Below are 24,221 nucleotides of genomic sequence, written 5' to 3'. Positions count from 1 at the left end.
TTCGCAATCATATTCTATTAAGGATATAACTTATTTCTTTTCAGTATACGATTGCAAACAAAGTGAACAAAATAGTGCATTGCACAGCTTCTATATCATATTCATCCAATTAAAAAAAAATAATTCAAGGGAATCCTCTCAGTGTCGATCGACGATGTAACATGCAAATGTCAGACAAATTTTCGCGCATGCGTAAAAGTTCATTTGTTAAATGTAAGTATTGGCGGCAGAAAAATGACATCTTGATAATTTTTTTGTCTTCATATCGCCATAAAAAAATAATCACGGAGCTTAAAAAGCGATGTCAATAATATTGAATTTCTGATAACTCGCCCTCCTCGAGTTGGTGTTATATACAGGTATGAAATATTCGTAGTCGAAACATTTTCCTCCAGGCTACAATTTTTGGTCGAGAAATAGAAATGATAATAATCTTGATCGCTTTTAATTATTGTTAGCATTCACGTCATCTACTCATATCTTGTAAAACAAATAACAAAATGTCACGATTGCTTCGCTAAAGTAAATCTAAAACAACTATTAGTCTAGCCTAAATGAATCAATCGCGATATCACTGGTGACGATGACATGGTTTAGATTACCCCACATTGGGCCCCATCTCGGCATCAGACGGCGATTCACACCGATTTCAGTCTTTATTGTCGTTACAGCCTTTAGGTAAAAATCCTACACATGTATAAGCTATGACATGTTAATTAAGTATTTGCGTACCGTGTTACTGCTTTGACCGCTTGACGAATCCTACATGACTGAAAATCTGCGTGTTGTTGATGTTTTTCACTGCCTCGTTTTCGAACCACCACGTGACTTATAAAAATAGATAAGTACTATATTAAGGCAGGGCTTTTCTCGAATTAAAGTGGTCAAAACTGGACAACACAAGCAGAACTTGACCATTGCATAGCTGTGGTATAACTTTTGGAAGACCAAATATTACATCTAGACTAAGTTTATTTCCCGAGTAGTCGCTTTAAAAGTCATTCCGTCGTTGAAACGAGTTTATGCTGTAAAAACAAAGGTAAACAGGAACTTGTATTTTCTCCACTAGTAAAAGTTATAAATTATATACCGTAATACAACACTCAAAGCCTAAAGATAACCTAAAGTTCTTAAAAAAAACAGATTTTTGAAAATGTGACTTCTACCCAAAGCGCGAAAATTAATCGCCCCCAACGACTATTAATACGAGCATGCGCAGACAAGTTCACGAACATAAGCGAAAATGGCGTACACGGCTCCCCGAGTTAGCGATTAGCTAATGGGTTAATCGGCGAGAAAATGAGGACACGACAAGATAGCAAACGTCATAAAAAATCTTATAAATAACAGCAACTAGTTGGAAAGATGGAAGAAAGCGACGGAGGCCGTGTCAGTCGAGTCTAACGAAGAATTCGCATTGCTTCTGGAAAGTTCTGCGGGATAATTTGATAGTCGACGCAACATACTGACGGGTTCGTAATGAAGTTCTGCTCGAAGTTACACTTGTTACCGTGCTGACAAATCACAAACACTATATAAATGATTTTACAAGATTACTGTGTATTTGTGTTATCTTTAACCATTTCCTTCCTTTACATTCATCATATTCATGTACACATTCGTTTGTAAACACGACACACGTGTTTGCGCCCTATGGTGCTCGTATTTATGCGACTCTGTATACACAGATAATGTTTATGTGTAATATTTTAAATGTTTTTTGATATTCTGAACTCATTAACTAGCTATGCACGTTACCTTAACATCAGTAATTCCTGCCGCATAGGTGAGCCACTGTGCCACCCAACTACCCTAAATTTATATATAGAAAGATATATACATGTGCATGTTTGAACCCAATCCCTATTCAAAATCACTAATTGGTGGCCTCTGTCTCACCCGCTAAATCAATACTTCTATTGAGGTCTGTGCCACCTGGCCCGTCCGTATAGAATAGATTACCTTTTTGACGTCAAATTATATATAATCCGTCGTATTTTGAAATTAACTGAAATGTCTTATTCATAACGTTTGACCGTTCCACAGGACTTGTGTCCGTCATTGTCTGTTTAGGCCCCGATGACAAACGAGATTCGTATCGCCTTCCATGGATATATATATTTCGATGTCAACTAAAAAAGAACCTAACAGTTACATGTACAATATTCTCTAAAGAAACAAGCTCAATTAATTCTAAATTATAGATGGTACGCTTTGCTATATAATATATATATCTGAAATAAGGATCCCTGTACACACAAACATATATATATACTGTGTGTTTTAGATAAAAGGGACTAAATTCCCCAGCAAACATTTATCTGTATTCAGTTTGCCAATGTATTCCATGATTTATTTTATGTCTGGACGGGTATTCGGTCGATATATGGTAGAGATAAATGCGATCTTTAGTGTCAATATCACACAAACTGTATAAGAGGAAAGGCACTGGGTGGATATATGACAGCATGCGTAGCGAGCCTGTGCAGCTGGCGTCTATCGGGTATACAACCCAGTGTATTGAAATAACAATGACGTTATGCTTCTCTGTCATTTGTAGCAATTGTATTCATCAATTGACGAGGATTGACAGAGAAATATACATATTTTCTTGAGATTATCACATTGTTGACATGGGATATGAGTTTTGATTCAAATTATTTGCCTTGTGGTTTATGTTTTAAACTTCATGACTACGGAACTATGTGTCATTGAGCTTGACTTCCTTAACCGTTAAAAGTATGACACCGGTGGCTTTATACTGGTAGTCAAATTCTTTATATATCAGGAGACAAAATCAAGATTCAAGCACCAGACTTGACAGTTACCAGTTGTTAGATACATCTTAAATATGCTTATCCTCGTACAGCTGTGGAATACTGCTTTTAGTGCTTTACTTATTCTGTTTCTAAAAGGAATACGTGCAGAAATACGTAAGTATTTATCTGGTATTAACCTCTTAGATATTATTATGTGATGCATGTTAATTCTTAGCACGAGAATTTTTTTATTTAAGTAGTTCTTTATATACTTACACAGCTCGTATTATTCAATATTTGACCATGTTTAATTTCAGAATTTGTCTTCGATTCTGATGGCAATAAGTATGGCCATACATGTATCTAATAACACCCAGTTCAACATTGCTGACGATCAATACGATACCTTTGTGTTCATTTAACATTGTGCTTTGACGTAAGTATGTATCCATATACACTTCAGATTTATTCCACGGACAATGCAATTTACAAATTAGTTTACTGACAGTAAATATGTCTCAAGTGATCAATGCTTACCTGTTTGCGTATTGTTTCAAACAAGACAAACAACGCAACATTTATACAGATATAGGCTTTAAATACAAACGTGGAGTACAATCATGAAAAAGAAATTGGCATTCTAAATCAACAAAAATTGTGGAAATCTGGAATCGATCTTAGGAAAAGTATGATTGTCCGAAAAGCGGAGGATATGGGCGGTTCATAAATCCCATACGTCGAAATGTGAACCTTGTGTTTCTGTTATAGTCTCGCGCGTTTGCTTTAAACATGTGCTTTTTTGATAATTATAGAAACAACTATATATGCAGTATCTTAACTTCGTTTCTATTTAATATGAGTTTTCTGAAACAAGTCTTAGAAATTAAAACTTCGAGACGAGTTTCTTAACACTTCCTATGAAATGAAAACGAAGATTCTTTTTCTCGTAACTCGAAAAAAGGATATAATCAAGCGCGGACAGCCATTTTGTTGCGTCACTCACATTTGTTGATGTTATGTCATTGTCTATATTATGACGCCACATTCGATTTCTGACTGTTGCGGCGAGTGAAAAAACGCTCTAGGAGCTTGCGAAATATACAAAAATATGTCCCCAACGAATTAACTGGAAAACACACCGAAGTATTCATACGGTAGCTCTTGTTGTCATTCCCTGTGAGACCTACCTCAAATGCCACTCGTAAACAATTACAGCAGTACATATATTATGAATGATATTGTCAATTAATTCCATTTTGTTCATAGTTATTCAATTTGAAAAACAAAATTCATAGCAACGTTTATAAATCATAAATGAGCAATTCTAGTATATTATTTGTTTCATTGTTTACTTTAAATTTAATATGTTAATATTGTCTTGTATATCAATTTCACTATGAACAAGCTAACTTTTCATCAGAGACATGCTGGAATGCTTTCAACCAATATGTTTGAGTGGTTACAAAGAACACAAAATGTATTTCCATATAGCAATGTTTTTGACATCTCAATCAATATTAGAGACGGTGGCTTTTTATTGTCGATCTATTGTAAGTCCATCACTAACACACTGAAATGCCTCAAGCAGTATGTTTTAGTGGCTTCAAATAACGCGAAATTGTAATTTTTACAAAGCGATATTTGTAGCTCTTTGAAGAAATGAACAAAAAGACGGTTCTTTAAAGATAGTTTATTATATGTTAGCAAATAAACAGACAATGAATTATTCAGCGCTTCATAGCTCGATGACAGGAACTTGACGGTTGGCTTGTGTGGAGACAAATACGTATGTCAAACGAACGAGATGATGCTTGTCAAAGAGTATTTCACTATAAAAAATTGTATAAAAGAAATGACGTTGATGATCCTAAAAAATCTCATATTGGCTCTAATGTCTTTCAATAACTAATGCCGTCCACTGACATCAATGTCGATATTTAATCTTATCTTTACTCTAATAGTAATCATTAGGATGAATAATTATTGCTCTTAAGGTGTCTTTTATCATTGTATTGTGCTAAGTTTACTTACATGTATCTCTTCTCCAAAAGGTATGTCATATGCATTTTTGGTTGGGATTGATACTCATACCTATCTATTCCTTTAGTACGATTTGGTTTTGTATTATTTAATGTCACATCAACAGCTAAGATCATTTAAGGATTACCTCACCTGTGTGCAATATGTACGCACCCAACCCCAAGGTGAGTCGTTATATCCGATCGCTCATGAAAAACTCACTTAGCTTGATATTATTGATCATAAGTCAACGTCAAACTTACATATACATGCGTATAAGTACGTGTTGTCAGAAAAGTAGCTCTAAGGTCATCTAAATATTGTTGTTTCACTGGGTTGCCGCTAAAAGCATGGAAGCGAATTGAATACAATTGTAAGTATTGATCAGAGCGGTTCTGTATAGACAGCGATACGCTAGTTTTGGCATGTTTGTAGTATATTCACTGGTGTTAATTAACTTAATGGCATCTTACCTTTGGTAGGCATGTTTCATTTTTGCGAGTTATTGCAGCTTGGTGACTATCTCCAACAATAGTCCAAAAAGGTGGAACACGTGCGACCTAATCAATAATTTGTATCGTATTAAGAAGGTATTTCGCTCAATAATCTTGTAAACTTCTATATGCAGATATAGTAAGCAGTGCAGTACAGAATATTTCTCATACAGTATATTGAGCATGATCGCTAATTGTGTCTCTGTGTATTAATAAAAAGGTTAAATACGTGAAACCCCATGTAGAAGCAGGGAAATGATAGCATGTTGTATCGCACTGCTTACATCAATAAGGGATGGTAATATGGAAATCGGGTTGGGATACGGCTGCATGATTGGGGATAATTCAGTTTTCAGTCATAAAGGCATGCTGCATATTTGGGGGTGACCGTCAATGATATGCTACACCTAATTATAATTTATTGTATTGTCGTAATATGAAATTCCGTGATGGAATAACGACTATCTAGGGGGGGGGGGGGGGGGGGGGGGGATCAATAAGAGTCTTAAGAAATTAAGATTAAGATAATCGAAACATCACCAAATTCGTACTGTAATTGCGGAGAGATGTATGAACTAGTACATGTAAGTCATGACAGGATATTGTCAAAAATTATAGTAGCAAACTACAAACCATCCAAATGTTACAGATGAGTAAAAATGTACACAACATTCAGCAGCTTAATGAACTCACTTTCCAGGTGAATAACTTATAGCGAATAGTTGTACCATATTACGACCCTTTAGCAGTCACTTATCTGTGACTTATTGACCCTGAATTATTGATAAAGCTATCGTTTTCCCTGCAAGCAATTAGCCGTTGTGTTATGTGACAGAAGATGTGCGTAAAATTCAGTTTTTTGTATAGTGCCGATAGAGTGAGAGCAATTAATATCATTGGGTTTTTATCCATTAACGACAGCGTATATACATGGCATTGTGTGTTTTATTATACCGTAATGTATAGGTTGAGTAAGATCAGAATATCTATTTCGGGGTATATGTCCTTTAAACCTGGCTGTGTCAACCTGAGACAATGATACCTGACCGAAGCACCAAAAGACAAATATGTTACAAATTAGCCGTTTTATGTCTTCAATACATGGAAAATGCCCTAAGAGCAAGAAAACTATCAATCGATGAGGAATGATATTAACAACAAAATCTAATAGTTGATGCTTACATGTCTAATTACGGCATTTGAAAAATACGTCTGTGGCATGCTGGTTTTTATGAATCCCCCTGGTTGCAATTCGTTATCGTGATTACGCTGAGAGAGGGAAGATAAAACACAATTAACTTGTACAGGCATGTCTCATGGGACGATGTCACAGACAGTAGGTTTGTTATTAGAGCGATAACACACAATATCGTGTTTCCTAGAAATATATGTCATTAACAATTATTATTGCTTTAGTTGGTAAACTGGCAGTTTAATATTCTTAATTATTCATATATTGATAGATACTGTGTTTATATACATGTAATTGCATTGTTGTTACCAAGGAAAGAAATGTTGGCAATAGGAAAATCGAAGTTGTCTCGTATTTCAGCTTACTAATACACCTTCTCTTGATCATGAATTTTCATTAACTTGTAAAAGGAGTGGTTTTAACTACAAAACCAACACTCAGTTGCGTTAATCTTAGATAAATAAATATGTATCAGATGAAATAACCCTAGATGTGTCCTATAAAAATATTGCTTAAACAAAAACTCTAACGGTTAGTAAATTATGGACATTTTAAACCTTTTATATATGACGTCATGTCGGCCATTTTTGATTTTTTGACCTGCATGGAAATGTTGCTGGACCATCTTCAATATTATGCCTACAATATACTTTAAAGACTTAAAACATATCTTTTACCTAGATAAAATCAGTATAAATAGCAAGAAACTATCTTCTAACCAAGCCCAAGGCCTTTGATCTCTTGTTTACAAAGACAGTGCAAATGAAAAGTACATAAACGAAACGTGTACATTCCTGCGGACGCGCTACATAATTATCTTGGACTACCGGACGTCAAATTGAAAAAAAGACACACACACGAATTGCTACAATTTGCATTGATGTTGTCAACGTAGATACGAATAATGAAATTAACATTGATTTCAAAGCATTTCATTTTTACGACCAATAAAGTTCTCAAAATAAATTAGAATTAATGAATTTTTTAAATGTGAAAAAACAGACTTATTAACAGATATACTGCATTTTTGAGGAGAGAGAAAATGTGTATATCTTTATAGACATGGTAGTCAATGATTTAAAAATACATAATGTTTTCCAGTTGACGTAATATTGCATATAGGTAAAGCTGATGAAGCATAATATGTTTGTCAATATTTATTCATATTACGCGCATGGATAGCCAGTAATTGATCATAAACTATGTATCAGTAACATTTGTTTCGATTGTTTTTTTTTTAATACAAAAACTTGCAGTGACATATCAATCATAATAAAGTATGTTGGAATTAGGCACACATGCTTGCATGGTACATCATGTCGAAATAGATTTTCTTTACTTTTTGATGTTTTGCCATTGCTTGAAGAAGCAGCTTTCAACATTTCCTGAATTTGGTGGCATTGGCGGACCGATTTTACCTATTTTAGGTACCAGTAGACATGAAGAATAGGTACACCACTTTGCCCCAAAAAATAGTGTTAAGTAATGCTATGAGGTTAGGACATCCTAAGAGAACAACACAAACTTGAAGAGAATGTCACTGACCCTTGTTTTATGGGTAAGCTTTTGTAAACTATTTTATAATGGATTGACTAGCTAGCTCTTACATTCTTATATGACGTGTGTTCGTCCTCATCCCTTAATTGAGAACAGCGTCGTAAATCGTGTGAGATTCCCTATTCTAGCCATAGGGAAAAAAGAAATACAGTTTCTGCAATTTCATAACTCTATCGGAAAAGATGTAGCACAAATCTCGTAGGAATAGAAATTGATTTTACAGGTTACAAGTAACTGCAGTGTTTTCTATAATTTCAATTAGAGTGATTGAAAACACAAATATTGGACATTGATATGCACGCGAAACCGTAAACGTAAAGGAAAGACTAAATATAGATTTCCACAAATATCTGTGACAAGGGCAGGGCTAATAGAACCGGGTGTTCCGGCGGGTACCGGGTAAACATGTTCTGCTTTATCCGACATCCGCCTTTTAAATCCAGGTTAAATCTATGTAATTTGATAATCACAAATTCAGAACAAGGTTAGTGACGACGGAACAAATCACCAAGCATATCATCAAGCATCGACTACGTCTGTCTTTTATAAGATACAAGGAAATAAAACTTATCCCAATGGCAAAATGAGGCTAGCATCAAAATCTTCCCCTTGATGGTAGAACCAGATATGTCACTATTTAGAAATAATATGTTTGTTGTAAAAACACCATGTCCAGTTAGAAACTATTACCTAGAATCGTTATCTTCCTCAGATGTAGAAGAGAGAAACCTACTATTGATTCGATCTGGGACAAACATTTCCGTAGGAGATGTATGGACCACTGTTGGGGGACTAAACGACCCTGGAGGGGTAGGCCACCAAAAAAACGTCTATGAAATGATTTTCAACGGCAATAATTTTCGAAGCAGCCTTGTCGATGATTGGAATGAAACTGACTGCCCAGATAATGTAAGCAACTGTTAATAATAAACAATGCTGACTATGTGAGCTGTTTTGTTTTTTTGTCGTCAGCTGGCCATTGTTTTAATTTGACTTGTCTATATTTGGAAATATTACTAATAACAATATCTGATATGTTGATGTTAATTATTGCACAACCTATCTAATTATAAAACTATAATACTACTTGTATTATAACCATACTAATGGATCATTATGTAATAAACAGTATACTATACTTATCAAATGACATAGTCGTACTCAATCAGCATCATGATATGAACATAATTAACTGTAAACAATAACCGCAATAATGCAAAGTGTATTTAACTGTATTTAACATACTTAATGTATACGAGATTATAATTTACTATATTAAACGTCATGCTGATATATATTTAAACATACTTTACTGTATAGTTTGTTTTCTACAGGTTTTAGTCGCCATACATAACAGATATGGGGATGAATTGTGTAGCATGTATTTCGATACACCTAACACGAACTGGTCATTCAATTCATGGTTCAATGAATCGGCGATATATGGATGGAGCTACACGCTACCAGTTAATGCTAAACTCCAATCTGGGTAAGGTATAAGTTTTCTTTCTGTACAAATATACCTAAATAAATTCCATAATAAAAATGAGAGACATTACCAATGAACTATGGTACAGATTTTTTTTATTTCTTTATCAAATACATCATAGTCCATTGTCATATCCTTATGTTACCTTCTCCTTCAATTTCTTATTCTCTGTGCTGATTCTAGTCTACTTTTTTTTTTATTAAAATCCTTCATCTCTCAGTTTTTATTCGTAAAATAAGGAATATGAAAGCTATTTAGCAGTTACACGACAGATCATTAATATGTTATCCTTAATATAGTGCCGACTTTTAGCTAATGATAAGTAATAGAATGATTATGTGTATGTACATGTATTATAAATGTATCATGTGCCGTTAAAACATGTTTCAAGAAAGAAAAAGAAACAAATCAAGTTAAAAGTGTATACATAAATGAAACTTCTTTGTAATAAATGTAACGATTGAATCTAATTTTCTTGTCAGTTTAAATTTTATCAATTAAAACAATTTTCATGACTGCCACATGTTTTGATCATAGGTCATTCTCTCTTTCATTGAAATGAACGACTACGTCACGTACAATTTGTACATTTATATATCATATACTGGCACGCATGATTCAATGCCGTGAACAACTGCTTCAGCTAAATACATATGTCATGCCGTAAAAAAAAACCAAAAAAACACACATGCAAATATTTATTTTTCTAATGCGCAGGCGCCCATATTTCGACATGTACATATCTGATCCTGCGGACGACGATACAGCTTGGATTGCGGTTGGCTTGTGGAATTCCTCGTTCCCAAACCTCACCAGCAATACTCCTATGTTCCTGTGTTCAACCAACCATAACAGCCCGCATGTACTGATGAAAGGTATGTAGATATTTTAGACCTAGCCTGAAATAATTTTACTTCTTAAGATTATGATTTACAAATTATGCAGGACATTCTGTTTACATATTTTATATTATTATATTTTGATTGTTTGATGTTTTTTTAGTTGATACTCATTTGATTTCTCACGATTTATTGGCCCTTTTTAGCGTTGGTGGGCCGTTTACAGAATGTTATGATAATAATCATAAAAATGCCATATCGTTTATGTTAGTTAGAATCTACCAGTTTCCGCGCTCTAAAAACAAATTAGCTGACACAATATTTACGTTGATGGTATGCATTTTGTATTTTGTTGATGTGAAATATTAACGTTTTTGAACACACGTTGCTGCCATAGAGACCACAGCGACTGAACCCCCCCTAACAGTGACCGATGAAGGCTGCTATCCCCATTACAGCACACTATCTAATCTAGTGCTTACCGACACGACATCCATGACTGTGGAATTATGCATGGCTGAATGTGTACAACAAAGTACCTTATACGCATTTCTAGAGGTACGTTTTTGCTTTGTTTTCGTCTTTCTCTAGGTCGTTTTATAACATATACGGTTCATTCCAGAGATGTAATGGAGATTCTTTATACGTGAAGTTTGTCGCTCTAATATATAGTTAAATGTATTACTAGTTATATCAGTAAGGAATGGCATTATAGCTATGTGTGCTATTAGCGATACCTGATAGAAAAAAAACACTATGATATCAGGTTGAAGATATACTACAGTTTTGTATATGAAGGGAGATAGACATTCACGAAAGGAGATTTATGAAGAAATATGGGCTATACGAAAGAGAAACAAACATTCATGAAAAGAACGGAAGATAAATATCTATGAGAAGACGGACGATCGACATCAGATATTTAATGCGTTTATGTTGGAAGTCGAGTGTAGAACCGTTTTTTGGGAGAAGGGTTATTGTACAAAAGAAATGTATTTAGGTAGGTTTTCAATGACAGTAGAATGTACAAAAACAACTTATCTATGATATTCAGGGCTGAAGTTGATTTATTATTTTCCAACTGTGTTATCCGATGCCTGTTTAAAACTCAGTGTCAGCCAGGGTCACCAGCTTGACATGTGTGATAATGTTTATTTTAGCAGCCCTTCAATGCACCGTTCTCATTATATTAATAAATGACATTTTGAAATGAGGCACAGATAGGGGAACAGCATTTTTCACATATTCATTTATTTTTTTATTACCAAAGATCGTTTTTGATATGCTTGCAATATGTCATTTTCGATACATAAGCATGCTAATATTGCTTATAACATTGACATCATTCAGTCGCTATGACCTTAAATTCCTCTGGCATTTGTTGACGTCATCATATTTGATGACCTGTTCTATTATTGTGTCATTGATTTCAATTCACTTATCTAGCGAAGGAGGGAATTTATAGCTACATGGTTAAGACTATTCCTGTTAAATCCGTGGCTTTATTACTAAGGCTAGACTCATTGGAACAAATAAATGCTGTCTGTTTTATGTATCAGTGTTTTTGTTCAGAATGACATTGCCTATTTGTATGAGGTTGTATCGAATTTTCACACCGTTTATACATATTCAAATAAACAATAATGACTGTTTTAAGACATGCACTTGCCAACTATGTAAAAATGAATGATGTGTTAGAATGACTCATATCCAACATTACATTTTGTATATTGTAATGAAAAATAAATACTGTAAACAAGGCTATTATCGTGAGCGATTAACATTCGCGAAATCAAATCGCCGCGAAAACGTCGTTAGGCATGAAAACGCGGTATTAAGTCGCCGCAAAAATAAGAAGGTTTACAGTTCTCGAAGATACTTTAGCAAAGATTTGTTGAAATGTTTGCAAAGACTCCAGTTAATTCATTACCTAATGGCAAAAAAGGAAAGTAAATTAAATAAATACATTGATTTTGAATTTGCTGATCCCCAAAGATGAGGAAGTGAGTTGGTCTTCAGGCATATTCAGTGTGAACTGACTTGCATTTTATGAAAAAAAGAAGAAGAAAAATATACATGTCAAATTTACTGAAATTTTTAAAAATTGTTATGATACAATCTATCACTGTAAACAGACTTAATTATACGTACACAATGTTTAGTTCATAATCGGTTCAGGGCAAATTCTTGCCACGTTGAACTGACATACTCAACATTTTAGCATTGAAAACAATTTGCAGAGGATACAAAATGCGCAATCATTTTCTAACTTCAAATTCGCTAAAATTTGTACGATCTCAGAAGTGTGTATTGTTTATTTTTTACATGTAGTGTGCTAACAAAAACTGATGACGTAATTGATGACGTTGCCCATGATGAACGTAATTCAGTGTTTATGCCATTCACACAAGCGCATATTAAATGGCAATATATTTACTTAACAAAAAAGTGTCCTCAAACTGAAAGCTTACAATATATATAAGGCCAAGTCTTACGCAACAAATATAGAGGCAACATTCGACAGAAGTTCCTCTGGATGTAACTGACTTTAAAGCTAAGGGATATAAAGCGAATTCTAAACTTGTTTAGAAGAGCAATAGTGCATAGCATGAAACACTTGGTATTATATACAAACGTACAACAGCCTGTTATTGTTTTCCAATTGATCATGCCTTCTCTTTGTCTGAGATGTATCATCTAAAGTAAATATCTCTTTGTTTTATTTACTGAACAGTCAGGCAGTAAATGTAAGTGTGGCCATACAACGGGGGATTCAGTAGACCTACCAGGACAGTGTGGGGGAGGATGCGCGGGAAACAATGCCCAGGTGTGTGGAACAACGGACGGGTTTCTAATCGCTTATGCCACAGGAAGTGTTCCAGGTAAAAGTATTGTATTATCTTGTACTATTTAGCAAGTACTAATCAGACAGTTTCGTTATTTCTTAACATACGTCACGTCAGTGACAAGCATGACCATGAGTTTTGTGTAATTTCAATCATTGAATTAGTTAAACCATCATTTGGAAAACGAACTTCTGGAATGGGTTCGTTGATGCAAAATAAGATAAATTTGATGAAGGAATTGATTTTAATGTGCTGAACATCCTTTACAAAAAGAAGCTCCATCTGATGCACAAACCATTTTAATGTTTTAAAAATGTCATAATGCTTTAAACATGGCAACATGTTGTCAATTCGAAATATCAAATCATGAAATCATGACAAGTCTCATTTTTGAAGGAAGCATGAGTTTTCGGTTTGTATTTACCAATTTGATATAGGAACTACGCCGCAAACCGGTGTGTCGTACGATGGTGTCCCAAAGTCAACGATGTCAACTGTATTCCATAGTACTGTGACGAAAGCTATATCGGCGGGAGATTTGAACACAACTGTAAGTATTTATTTAAATGACGTTTGACATTTTAAAATCTAAATATTAGTATAGAAGCCGGCTATCTGTACTATCTGGTAATCATATCAATGTTTATTCTTGCATAAATAGTTTGATGCATTAAAAACAAAACTTTCTAAATCATGGCTTTTCATAGTAATATATGATTTTTTTGGATAAACATGATAATCAATCACACCTTGTTTATGAGTATTTGTCATTTGCTTGACTAGGGTATCCAGAGTCATTGACTGGAAAGACAATCACATGATTAAAAGAGATCGTGTATTTCGGAGAGCACGTTTTATTGAATGATATCAATTGACATTTAATAGAATAGAACTGTAAACCAATGATTAACTACATGTAATACTCCGATACCACTCATTAACAATGTGAATATTTACCATATTATCATGGCAGCCATGATTTCAACAGAAAAAAAAAACGAGCATTAAAGAAAATCCACATAAGGTCTGTAATATTTTCTGTGTTGGGAGTTGTCCAGACAAGATCTGTCTCATCAAACGGATTTCATTGGTAACCATGACAACAAATTACTTCTAACGCTTTGGAAAATAGCATCATCGTATATACTAACCAAAAACAAATCCTTAGATATGAATTTTGAACTTGGACGATATATCAATTTTGGCCAATCAAAAGCATCCATTACGTTTCCGTAATAACATCAAAAATATAAGGAACTGATACATGAAGGTCAAATCTTGACCAAGTTAGAATGAAATCGATCAAAGGAATGATGGCTGTGGGTCATTGCCAAAAAAAATGTTTATAGTGACCTGGTTACTTTGGCAATAAAATGTTCAGCCAAAACATTTGCATGAACATCTACACATAGGCTCAAACACATTAGTCCAGTTTAAGTTTGGGAGGAGTTGTCTGGACAAGATCCGTCTCATCATAGGGCGTCATTTGTTTATCATATCATCCAAATGGCATCTAATGGTTTCGAAAATAGAAGAATTGCTTTTCCCAGTCTAGGATTGGCTGAACTTTTTTTCTGCAGAGAGCCAGAAAGGTTCTAGTATACTTTCTCTTTGTTGTGGGGGCTCAACAATACTATTGTCACAAAAATAGAATCGTCGTATGTAATTGTTACCGTGAAGTAGATACAATTCGGTATAGAAACTATTGTCTATCGTGTGTGGAAAGCAATCTTCAGGCCGAATACTTATTGTTAACACCTATGTCTTTACCGTTGGCTATCAATTTCAGTGTAGCTCAGAATAAGAGGATGGAATTCTGATGCTTGCAAAAAGCACAACTTACATACACTCAAGCATGACCAATGTGGTGGCTAATGTTCTCGGGTTATGGATTTTTCCTTTTTTTTCTACAGTACATGCTAAAATTCGAATAGTACATTCAATACATTGAGGTCATGCATATACAATTAATTTACGCTATAAAGATAAAAGTTTTTTTCTGTCTTTGGCGAATGCAAACTTTCATTAATTTAAATATTTTATCAAATACATAGCACTGTTTCCACTTCACATGTTTTATGTTCAAGGTCGAGTTAACGTCTGCTACCTCCGACTCATTTATTTACATCCGGGCAGTAGAGCTATCATACAAAGACAGCGCGGGAACGCCGGTGACGTCAACATACAGTGTATGGTACCAGTTATATCCTTTAGAGCATCAATTCTGGGCTTCAACGTTCGATATAAATACTTATCCACAGGTAAATATCACTACAGTTTAATCTCTGTATCAAGTTCAATTATTGATAAGTTTATGATACAAAACATACATATGCCGTCATCAATACCATACTCTTGTATTCATAACACCTTCATATCCTTACTCGTACTTTCGTGATTTCCCATTCCATTTCGTCATATCCTGGTCATATCCTGGTCATACCCTGGTCATATCCTGGTCATACCCTGGTCATACCCTGGTCATTCACTGGTTTTCTGGACCATTTGAAAGATTTCATAAAAAATGGCTTTCCAGGAGTTTAGATTTACATGTTCAACTGCTTTAAATTAGATTCGTGTCTTTATTTAAAAAGGGGGTAAATGGATTGAAACCAAAAGTGGATGAATTTGATATTCAACATTGAATGTATCCGTGATTGTAACATTATAAGAGAACCATTTGTATTACAGGGAATTTTGTATCATACTTGTAAAGAAATAGTTTAAAGGGACATTCCTTCGTTTGAATAAAGTTTAGGTCGTCAAAATTAAACTTACTGGAAAATATGTATTTTTTTTCCAAATAGTAAAAATTATAATCTTTACATTAATAATGCAGGTTTACTCTTAAGATTAAGTTATTTGAGTATTAAGTCCTGAAAATTCTTAATTCGACCCGAAGTATCACTAAATACCGCAAAAACATGGTATTTGTACACGATACGCCTTCTTCTTGTACATTTCAGCGTTAATTTCATTACTCGTTCTGAAATTGTGCATGTCTCTGATGTCCAAATGAAGGAATGCCCCATTAAAAAAAATACGCCATAATGCAAAATGTGAAACACAGGACAAAACAGACATACATACTACCGACTTACCGACTTAAAATGTATCTACAAGTCACTTACATGATATACATACTACTCACTTACCGACTTAAAATGTATCTACTAGTCACTAACATGATATACAGACTACTCACTTACAGACTCAAAATATATCTACTAGTCACAAACATGATGTACAGACTACCCACTTACCGACTTAAAATGTATCTACAAGTCACTTACATGATATACAGACTACCAGACTTCCAGACTCAGGATGTATCTACAAGTCACTTACATGATATACAGACTACCAGACTTCCAGACTCAGGATGTATCTACAAGTCACTTACATGATATACAGACTACCTACTTACAGACTCAAACTGTATATTCTAGTCACTATTATGCTTTAACGGAACACGCACGGATGTCCAATGAGTTGATGTTTAAACATTGTAACCATTATTGAACGATATTTTTCAGCAGTCTTGTTTGGTCAGCATCGATAGGTTGATACATATTGCTGTTTTGGTGAAAAACCCTTTGAGGACAATGCGTGACGCTTTATATTTAATGATTGATCGTCAGAACATTACTGGCTTATTAGACAAAGAACAGTCCTCTAATAAACAGTATTATCACGGAAAATGAGCCGGTATTTTAACAACTCAGAATAATATCACAGTGTACGTAAAGGTATTTTATGCATGAAAAACCACCATATGTATTATCGCCATATACTGGTGTTTCAATAGAAAAAATACTTAATAGTATTACTATACATAATGTGTTTTATACATGAGTATGTATCATTGTTTTTATCGCTGGCATATAGCGTGCCCGTATCGGAAACTGCTGACAAATAATCAGTGATAAATCATAGCTGACAAGGGATTATAATACTATTAAAATAAGGACTAATCAGCCTTAACATGAGTTGTATGCAGAAAGCAGGGTCAGGCATCCTTAAAAAAGTAAATGGGATTTTGTATAGAGCGTGCACTGATTTAATTGTCCGCGGTGTGTCCGTGGCTTATACAGTGTAAAGACAATACAACTATCAATGTCAATGTTCCTTAATATCCTAAATAAATTATCGGGAATGTCAATTTATAAACAATAACAGCTTCAGATCTTTACCTACAAAATGCATTTAACTTAATGTACTTCAACTTGAGGAGATATTAAATAAGAAAATGATACTGACAATGTATTAATTACAGAAAAACACCTTGATTACACAAATAATTTGATGCTATGTTTTGATTGTTTTTAAGTAAAGTATTTTTTTTTTCTAATTTCAGTTTTACCCGACGGACGGAACAAGGGTTGACCTCGATGTCCTACCAATATGGAACATCACATTTGCGTTTTCCTCAACTCCAATTGATGGACAGGCTTTGATAAACCTATATACAGTTGGAGGTATGACTGTGCCAAAGTATAAATACTATGGAATCATTTTGATTGAGTGATCATACATTTTTTTTGTGTGCTAAGATATAGGCTCTTAATTGTTAAATAATGTTATTTTACACTATATCTCATCTCAAGAAGCACAAATAGACACACGAATATTATTCTAGGGTAATAAACACATACACTTTCAAATCCACACTCTCACTCACACGCGCGCGCATTTACAGGTAACCACACCTTTATACCAACAGTATTACAAAAACCACCATACATATACTTGACATATTTGTATAGATGCCTTCTCGTACTAACGTCAGCAGGCGTACCTATCCATGTGGAAGTATGTACATAAAGGAAAAGAAAACCGTACATCCTCTTACTCAAATGAATAATCACATCACTACTACCACAATACCTATCCTACTTTTATAGTATCTGCACACCTTCGTATGCAAACACTTGAATTTACACCTCTTCACACATAAATCATTTTAGTGCATTTTTGAGCTAGGCCCAGGGCCTCATGGAGTATCATTCATTCACTTGTAATTTATCTAACAGTATTTAAGATATTCTGAACATAGTGTATTGATACTATTTTCCGTTTCGTTGATTTCACGTACATTTCTTAATTACTTACTAATTATGTTTTTACATGCAATGAGATTCAGAACGTATTTTTTGTATTTCTTCCAGTTAAACAGTTAATTGTGTATCAATAAAATGTCTTTTAACCTTTTCCCTATATGATACATTGTGCAGAAGAAATGTTCAAGACCCATATAAAGACCAACGTAAAAACGGGACAGTCAGACGAACAGACAAGGAAACTAAAATACGATTCTCCTGTGTAAGGCATAGAGGACTAAAATAATGATCATTAAATTGATTATGAATCAGGCAGAACAAAGGGCATCAAGCTAATACCTTATAGCATAGAACGTGCCACGATATCAGATTAGGAAGCTAATGGTGACAGCCGCATTTGATTAGGTTGGGAAGTAGACAGATGCAAGTACGCAATTATTAAAGTAGAACAAGTGAACAAAATATGGAACTAGTAATTTGTTTAATTAAAATATAAAAGCAATTTAATTATCAAATCAAATATTGCACTCGTAGATCATTATATAATTGTGTTTGAAATGGAGTTTGGATTTTAATCAAATCTAATACAGATAATCCACCGTGACAACATACTAAGGAAGACAATTGTCGGAACCCTAAACTCACATTATCCAGCAACAAATTGCCTAGCCGAGAAAAATGTATAGTGTGCATTGGGATAAACCAATAGGCGGCATTGTGCCACTGAGAGTGAGTTCAAGACTCGAACGTAAGATCCCTCTTGATGAAAATGAATGATGCACAGAAGGTCTTGAAATATCTTTTAGTTGTCTATGATATTCGTATGTTTTGCAGATGACGACTTTGTAAGTGGCCATTTGTTCACCATCAAGAGCTTCAAGTCAATCGGTAAGTAGCGGTGCCTTGTTTGGTGGGTTTATCTCCCCGTGAACAGCCCTGACCATGTTGATCCGGGGTCTCCTTGTAGTAGTTGGTGATTACATCTCTGAACAACATACAGGAGGTCCGCGCATTTCATCCTGCGCAATTAGGTTAAAGTGTCTCGCCCAAAGACACAACAATGATACAGACGATGTTTTTCAGCTTCCCGAGAAACAGAACCTGTCACGGGTAGGGAGCGACGAACCACGCATCTCTGATCTCTGCCTGATGTTACGTGGTCGGCGTCCGACTGAGCTATAGCGGTCCTTAATGCTGGTGCCCGTTATCTTTATACGGTGATACCCGTTTTCTACATATGGTAGTGCCCGTTATCTATATATGGTAGTGCCCGTTATCTACATATGGTGGTGCCCGTTATCTATATATGGCAGTGCCCGTTATCTACATATGGTGGTGCATGTTATCTATATATGGTGGTGCCCGTTATCTACATATGATGGTGCCCTTTATCTACATATGGTGGTGGGTGGTGCCCGTTATCTTTAAACGATAGTGCCCGTTATTTATTAATGGTAGTGCCCGTTATCTTTGTATGGTAGTGCCCGTTATCTTTATATGGTGGTGGGTGGTGCCCGTTATCTTTAAACGATAGTGCCCGTTATCTATCAATGGTAGTGCCCGTTATCTATGTATGGCAGTGCCCGTTATCTATGTATGGTAGTGCCCGTTATCTATGTATGGTAGTGCCTGTTATCTTTAAACGATAGTGCCCGTTATTTATATATATGGTAGTGCCCGTTATATATATATGGTAGTGCCCGTTATCTTTGTATGGTGGTGCCCGTTATCTTTATATGGTGGTGCCCGTTATATATATATGGCAGTGCCCGTTATCTATGTATGGCAGTGCCCGTTATCTATATATGGTGGTGCCCGTTATCTAAATATGGCAGTGCCCGTTATATATATATAGCAGTGCCCGTTGTCTATATATGGTAGTACCCGTTATCTTAATATCGTAGTTCTCGTTATATATATATAGTGGTGTCCGTTATCTTATTATCGTAGTTCTCGTTATCTATATATGGTAGTGCCCGTTATATACATATGGTAATTCCTGTTATCTATATATGGTAGTGCCCGTTATCTTTGCATGGTAGTGCCCGTTATCTTTGCATGGTAGTGCCCGTTATCTTTATATGGCAGTGCCCGTTATCTATATATGGTGGTGTCCGTTATCTATATATGGTGGTGTCCGTTATCTTCATATCGTAGTTCTCGTTATCTATATATGGTAGTGCCCGTTATATACATATGGTAATTCCTGTTATCTATATGTGGTAATCCCCGTTATATATATATGGTAGTGCCCGTTATCTTTGCATGGTAGTGCCCGTTATCTTTATATGGTAGTGCCCGTTATCTATATATGGTAGTGCCCGTTATCTATATATGGCAGTGCCCGTTATCTATATATGGTAGTGCCCGTTATCTATATATGGTAGTGCCCGTTATCTTTGTATGGTAGTGCCCGTTATATATATATGGTAGTGCCCGTTATATATATATGGTAGTGCCCGTTATCTATATATGGTGGTGCCCGTTATCTATATATGGTAGTGCCCGTTATCTATATATGGTGGTGCCCGTTAGCATTATATTTATATTATTCTCTATAGAAACGTGACTTCCACAGCCGCCTTCTCTATCTATTATTCGCTCTTTCAAACCGTCAATTCGTCGAAACATTTGGTTGACAAGATAGTTCAGTCTCATTTAAAGTTGTGTTCCCGTGTGTCATACAGTGAATTTTATTCTTCAGCAAATTCACCTTCAAATGCGCTTGAATGCGGTGCAAAAAGTTTTTATTATAGTCGCTATGACCTTTACTACTTTGGTTAGGTTTCACTTATAGTTATGATTTTAACAAGCGTTATTATATATATAAATTATATATCTATTTCAATGGCAAATACACTTTATTGGTAATAATATTCTCAAACCTAGGTAGGTTTTCCAAACAAGGGTTTGCAGATTCGTCCTATTTGGTCCCTTCTCTAGATTAATGGGCATCACATTCATTTTCCTCTCATCGCAGACATAGAAATGTTGAAAGCAATTGCCAATGAAATGGCAAGCCCTCAGTCTAAACATAATCGTTTAAATAAAATGTAACGATTTCTACATGGTATCGCAATTGTCATATTTAAAAGCATTCTCCTAGTTTTAATATATTATTTTTCCGGCCCAAACATAGTTCAATAATCCCCACTGCGGCTATCGATTTCACGTTTGACCCTTTGTCATCCTGGATAGTCTCAGCATCAATTCCACATGAAAGGGCTTCTAATTGACATGCTAGCCCATAAAGTGAGCTAAATGAAGCGTCAATAGATTAAGTATTGCTGGCATATTGGTTAATCTATTGAAATTTTCGATAGAATAACAGAGAAATTATCTATGCTCAGTAGCTGAAACCGTGGTCAATTTAGATTATGTTTGTTCTGATTAAATCCATACAAATCCATTAATTAGTGTACATCGTCAACCACGAATTCTTTGAAAATTATGGTATTGTGGTTAAGCATTGCCAATCTTTAGTGATGAAATATTTATATTTCTTATACCATTGTCTAATAGGATCTGATCTGTATTGGGTCTTAGGATACATTCCGATAGGACAGTAAAGGTACCAGGTGGATCATCCTACACGTCCCGTAGTAAAAAGAAAATGTACCAGACAGCTTATAACCAAAAATTTGATTTGTATGTTTTATTATGGTACACCTGATTAGAGAAGTCATGTAGCGGGACATTTTAGCGGGATAAAACTTAGCTAGTATAGCATCTAGTTTCAAAACCTTAAGATATGATAAGTATTTATATAAATTAAAACTCGCTAAAATGTAACCCCTAAAACAGTGAAGGATTTACCTTAAACATAACAGGATTGGAATGGACTCAATTCATGTGAATACAAACAATCACGCGTGTGTACACCGGGATACGGGCCCACTTCTGACGGTAAAGTTACAGGTATGAACTGCTATACCGTCTTATTTGATAATATTTAAATATAGGCCATAGTCTCCCATTTACAAGAATGTTTATCTGGGTTGCATTTATAAGCATGATTTATAAGCATGGATGACGCCTAAATCACGTGACATGATGGTTACGCCGTTTTGATCAATGTCATATCAATGTTAAGCAGTGTGCTACGGCTTTATCAAACGCAGTCAGGATTCCGATTGAGAACAATTACTATACAATTGGATAAATCATGGATGAAGACAGACACTTTGCCTCTATATCTGATATCCATAAAAATAAGGTACTAAATTCGCCATCGCTCAAAAGAAGTTTAGGTTGGACAATCGCTATTCTTAAACACGGTAAAATTTTACTATGGAATTTCGATGTTACGAAAAACGCAAAATTTTACAGTCGCCGAAAAACACAATTACCTATATGCTCGTAAGGTAGATTTAGTCATTGTTATAGAGCCAATGAGCGTAACGTCTTCCGAAGAAAGTAGCTTTTACCACTTACCCTCAACTTCTCATCAGAGTGACATCATAGTATTGGAAAGATTTGCATCATATCAAATGCATCTTGAAAGAAAGAAATATATAAAATCTGATTTGATTCCACGAGAAATGCTTCAGAAACATCAATGTCATATTTTGATTTCATTGCAGAAAAATTTAAAACTGGCTCTAATATATTACTGTGTTGTAGGTAAAATAAAATCGATTTCCCGTTTGAGATGCTGAATCATGGCACAAGCCCATGAAAATCTTTATCAGGGTTACCATAATTATATTACTACATATTGAATTTTTACAACAGGCCTAATTAAATGCTCTTGCTGTTTCGACAATGCTGCAACCATTCAGACCTCTTTGGAAGCTATATACATTTAAGAGAAACATGTATCAGTATTTCGGTATAATTAGTTTAGTTTTACTAAGGAACATATCATTTGCGCCCTTTGTGTCATTGATAATATCACAGAACTTAAAATAAACAAATAAAGAGTACGAGCCATGTCCATTTCAATTGAATTGCCCTATCCGACCTATCTTACCTGAATTAGCAGCGGATACCTATAAAACCACTTTGACAAATGACACCACATTTGTATCAGTACCGAGAACCATATTGATGTATTGATGGCACGCACACAATACTCTTTGGGATACCGATACCCCTATTACTTTTTGCATAATGTCGATCTTTAATTGGCACATTTGCAAACGTCATTGTAATTTGTTTGGCCTTGCAAATGAATATCAAAGAAAATATCTCTTTTGTTAAATTTGTATCCACTCTACTGAGAACGAGTAGATGACATCTGCTTTTGTTGTGTCAGCTTTGATCTCATATATACCTTTCTATTACTAATGGTGTACATGAATTTACAAACACTTGTTTTTGTCCGCAACATGCAAGTAGATAGCTTTGATATGTATTCAAACTTCATTGAATAATGAATACCTAGTTGTGTGATATGGCAATAAGAACAAACATGTCATTTCTGCTATTTAGTATTTGATCACTTTTTTATCAGTGTTTTTATATATATGGGCATTTGAAAAAAAAGTTACATGTAGTAAAATCGATTTATAAGAAATGTTACTAAGTGCAATTTGTGATTGTTAAGTGAACCGACAACTACCATAAAATGCTCACACTGGGAGTCCCGTTTGGCTTATCACCTCGGTAGTGTGTGAGTACTGGTTATCATACGTGTTGATATCTAAACCTTGGTCCTGGTAATTTACAAAAACCCTTTTATATCACTGTATCTTTTACATATGAAAGTCAAACCTATTTACATACTGCTTGTGTTGTGATCAGCAAGTATCTATCTAAATATGCTAATTAATCAAAGCACTCTCGGACAGTATCTACGCCCCATCGTCTCTTATTTCTATCACTACAAGGTCGACACGAAACAATAAAATTTCTATAAGTACATAATTGTATGAAGAGGACAACTTTTGATGTAGCCACAACCAATCTAACTATCTCACTAATCTGTTGATGGTTTAGTGAATGTTTGGGTTCTTTTTTTGTAA

At 34.9% G+C, this 24,221-nt stretch overlaps 1 protein-coding gene across 1 annotated transcript in view; it reads left to right on the top strand.

Annotated features, from left to right (window-relative positions):
* Nucleotides 1-24,221, top strand: part of LOC117336624 (mucin-5AC-like) — a 54,414-nt gene that overhangs the window by 26,382 nt on the left and 3,811 nt on the right. Inside the window, exons 10-13 of the mRNA XM_033897235.1 lie at nt 13,084-13,231; nt 13,633-13,745; nt 17,553-17,673; nt 19,090-19,143. Coding sequence (XP_033753126.1) covers nt 13,084-13,231; nt 13,633-13,745; nt 17,553-17,673; nt 19,090-19,143 — 436 coding nt within the window. The remainder of the gene's footprint in view (nt 1-13,083; nt 13,232-13,632; nt 13,746-17,552; nt 17,674-19,089; nt 19,144-24,221) is intronic.

This window comes from Pecten maximus, chromosome 10, assembly GCF_902652985.1.
Source record: "Pecten maximus chromosome 10, xPecMax1.1, whole genome shotgun sequence".
Taxonomy (NCBI): Eukaryota; Metazoa; Mollusca; class Bivalvia; order Pectinida; family Pectinidae; genus Pecten; species Pecten maximus.
This window is presented reverse-complemented; position numbering and strand designations above follow the sequence as displayed.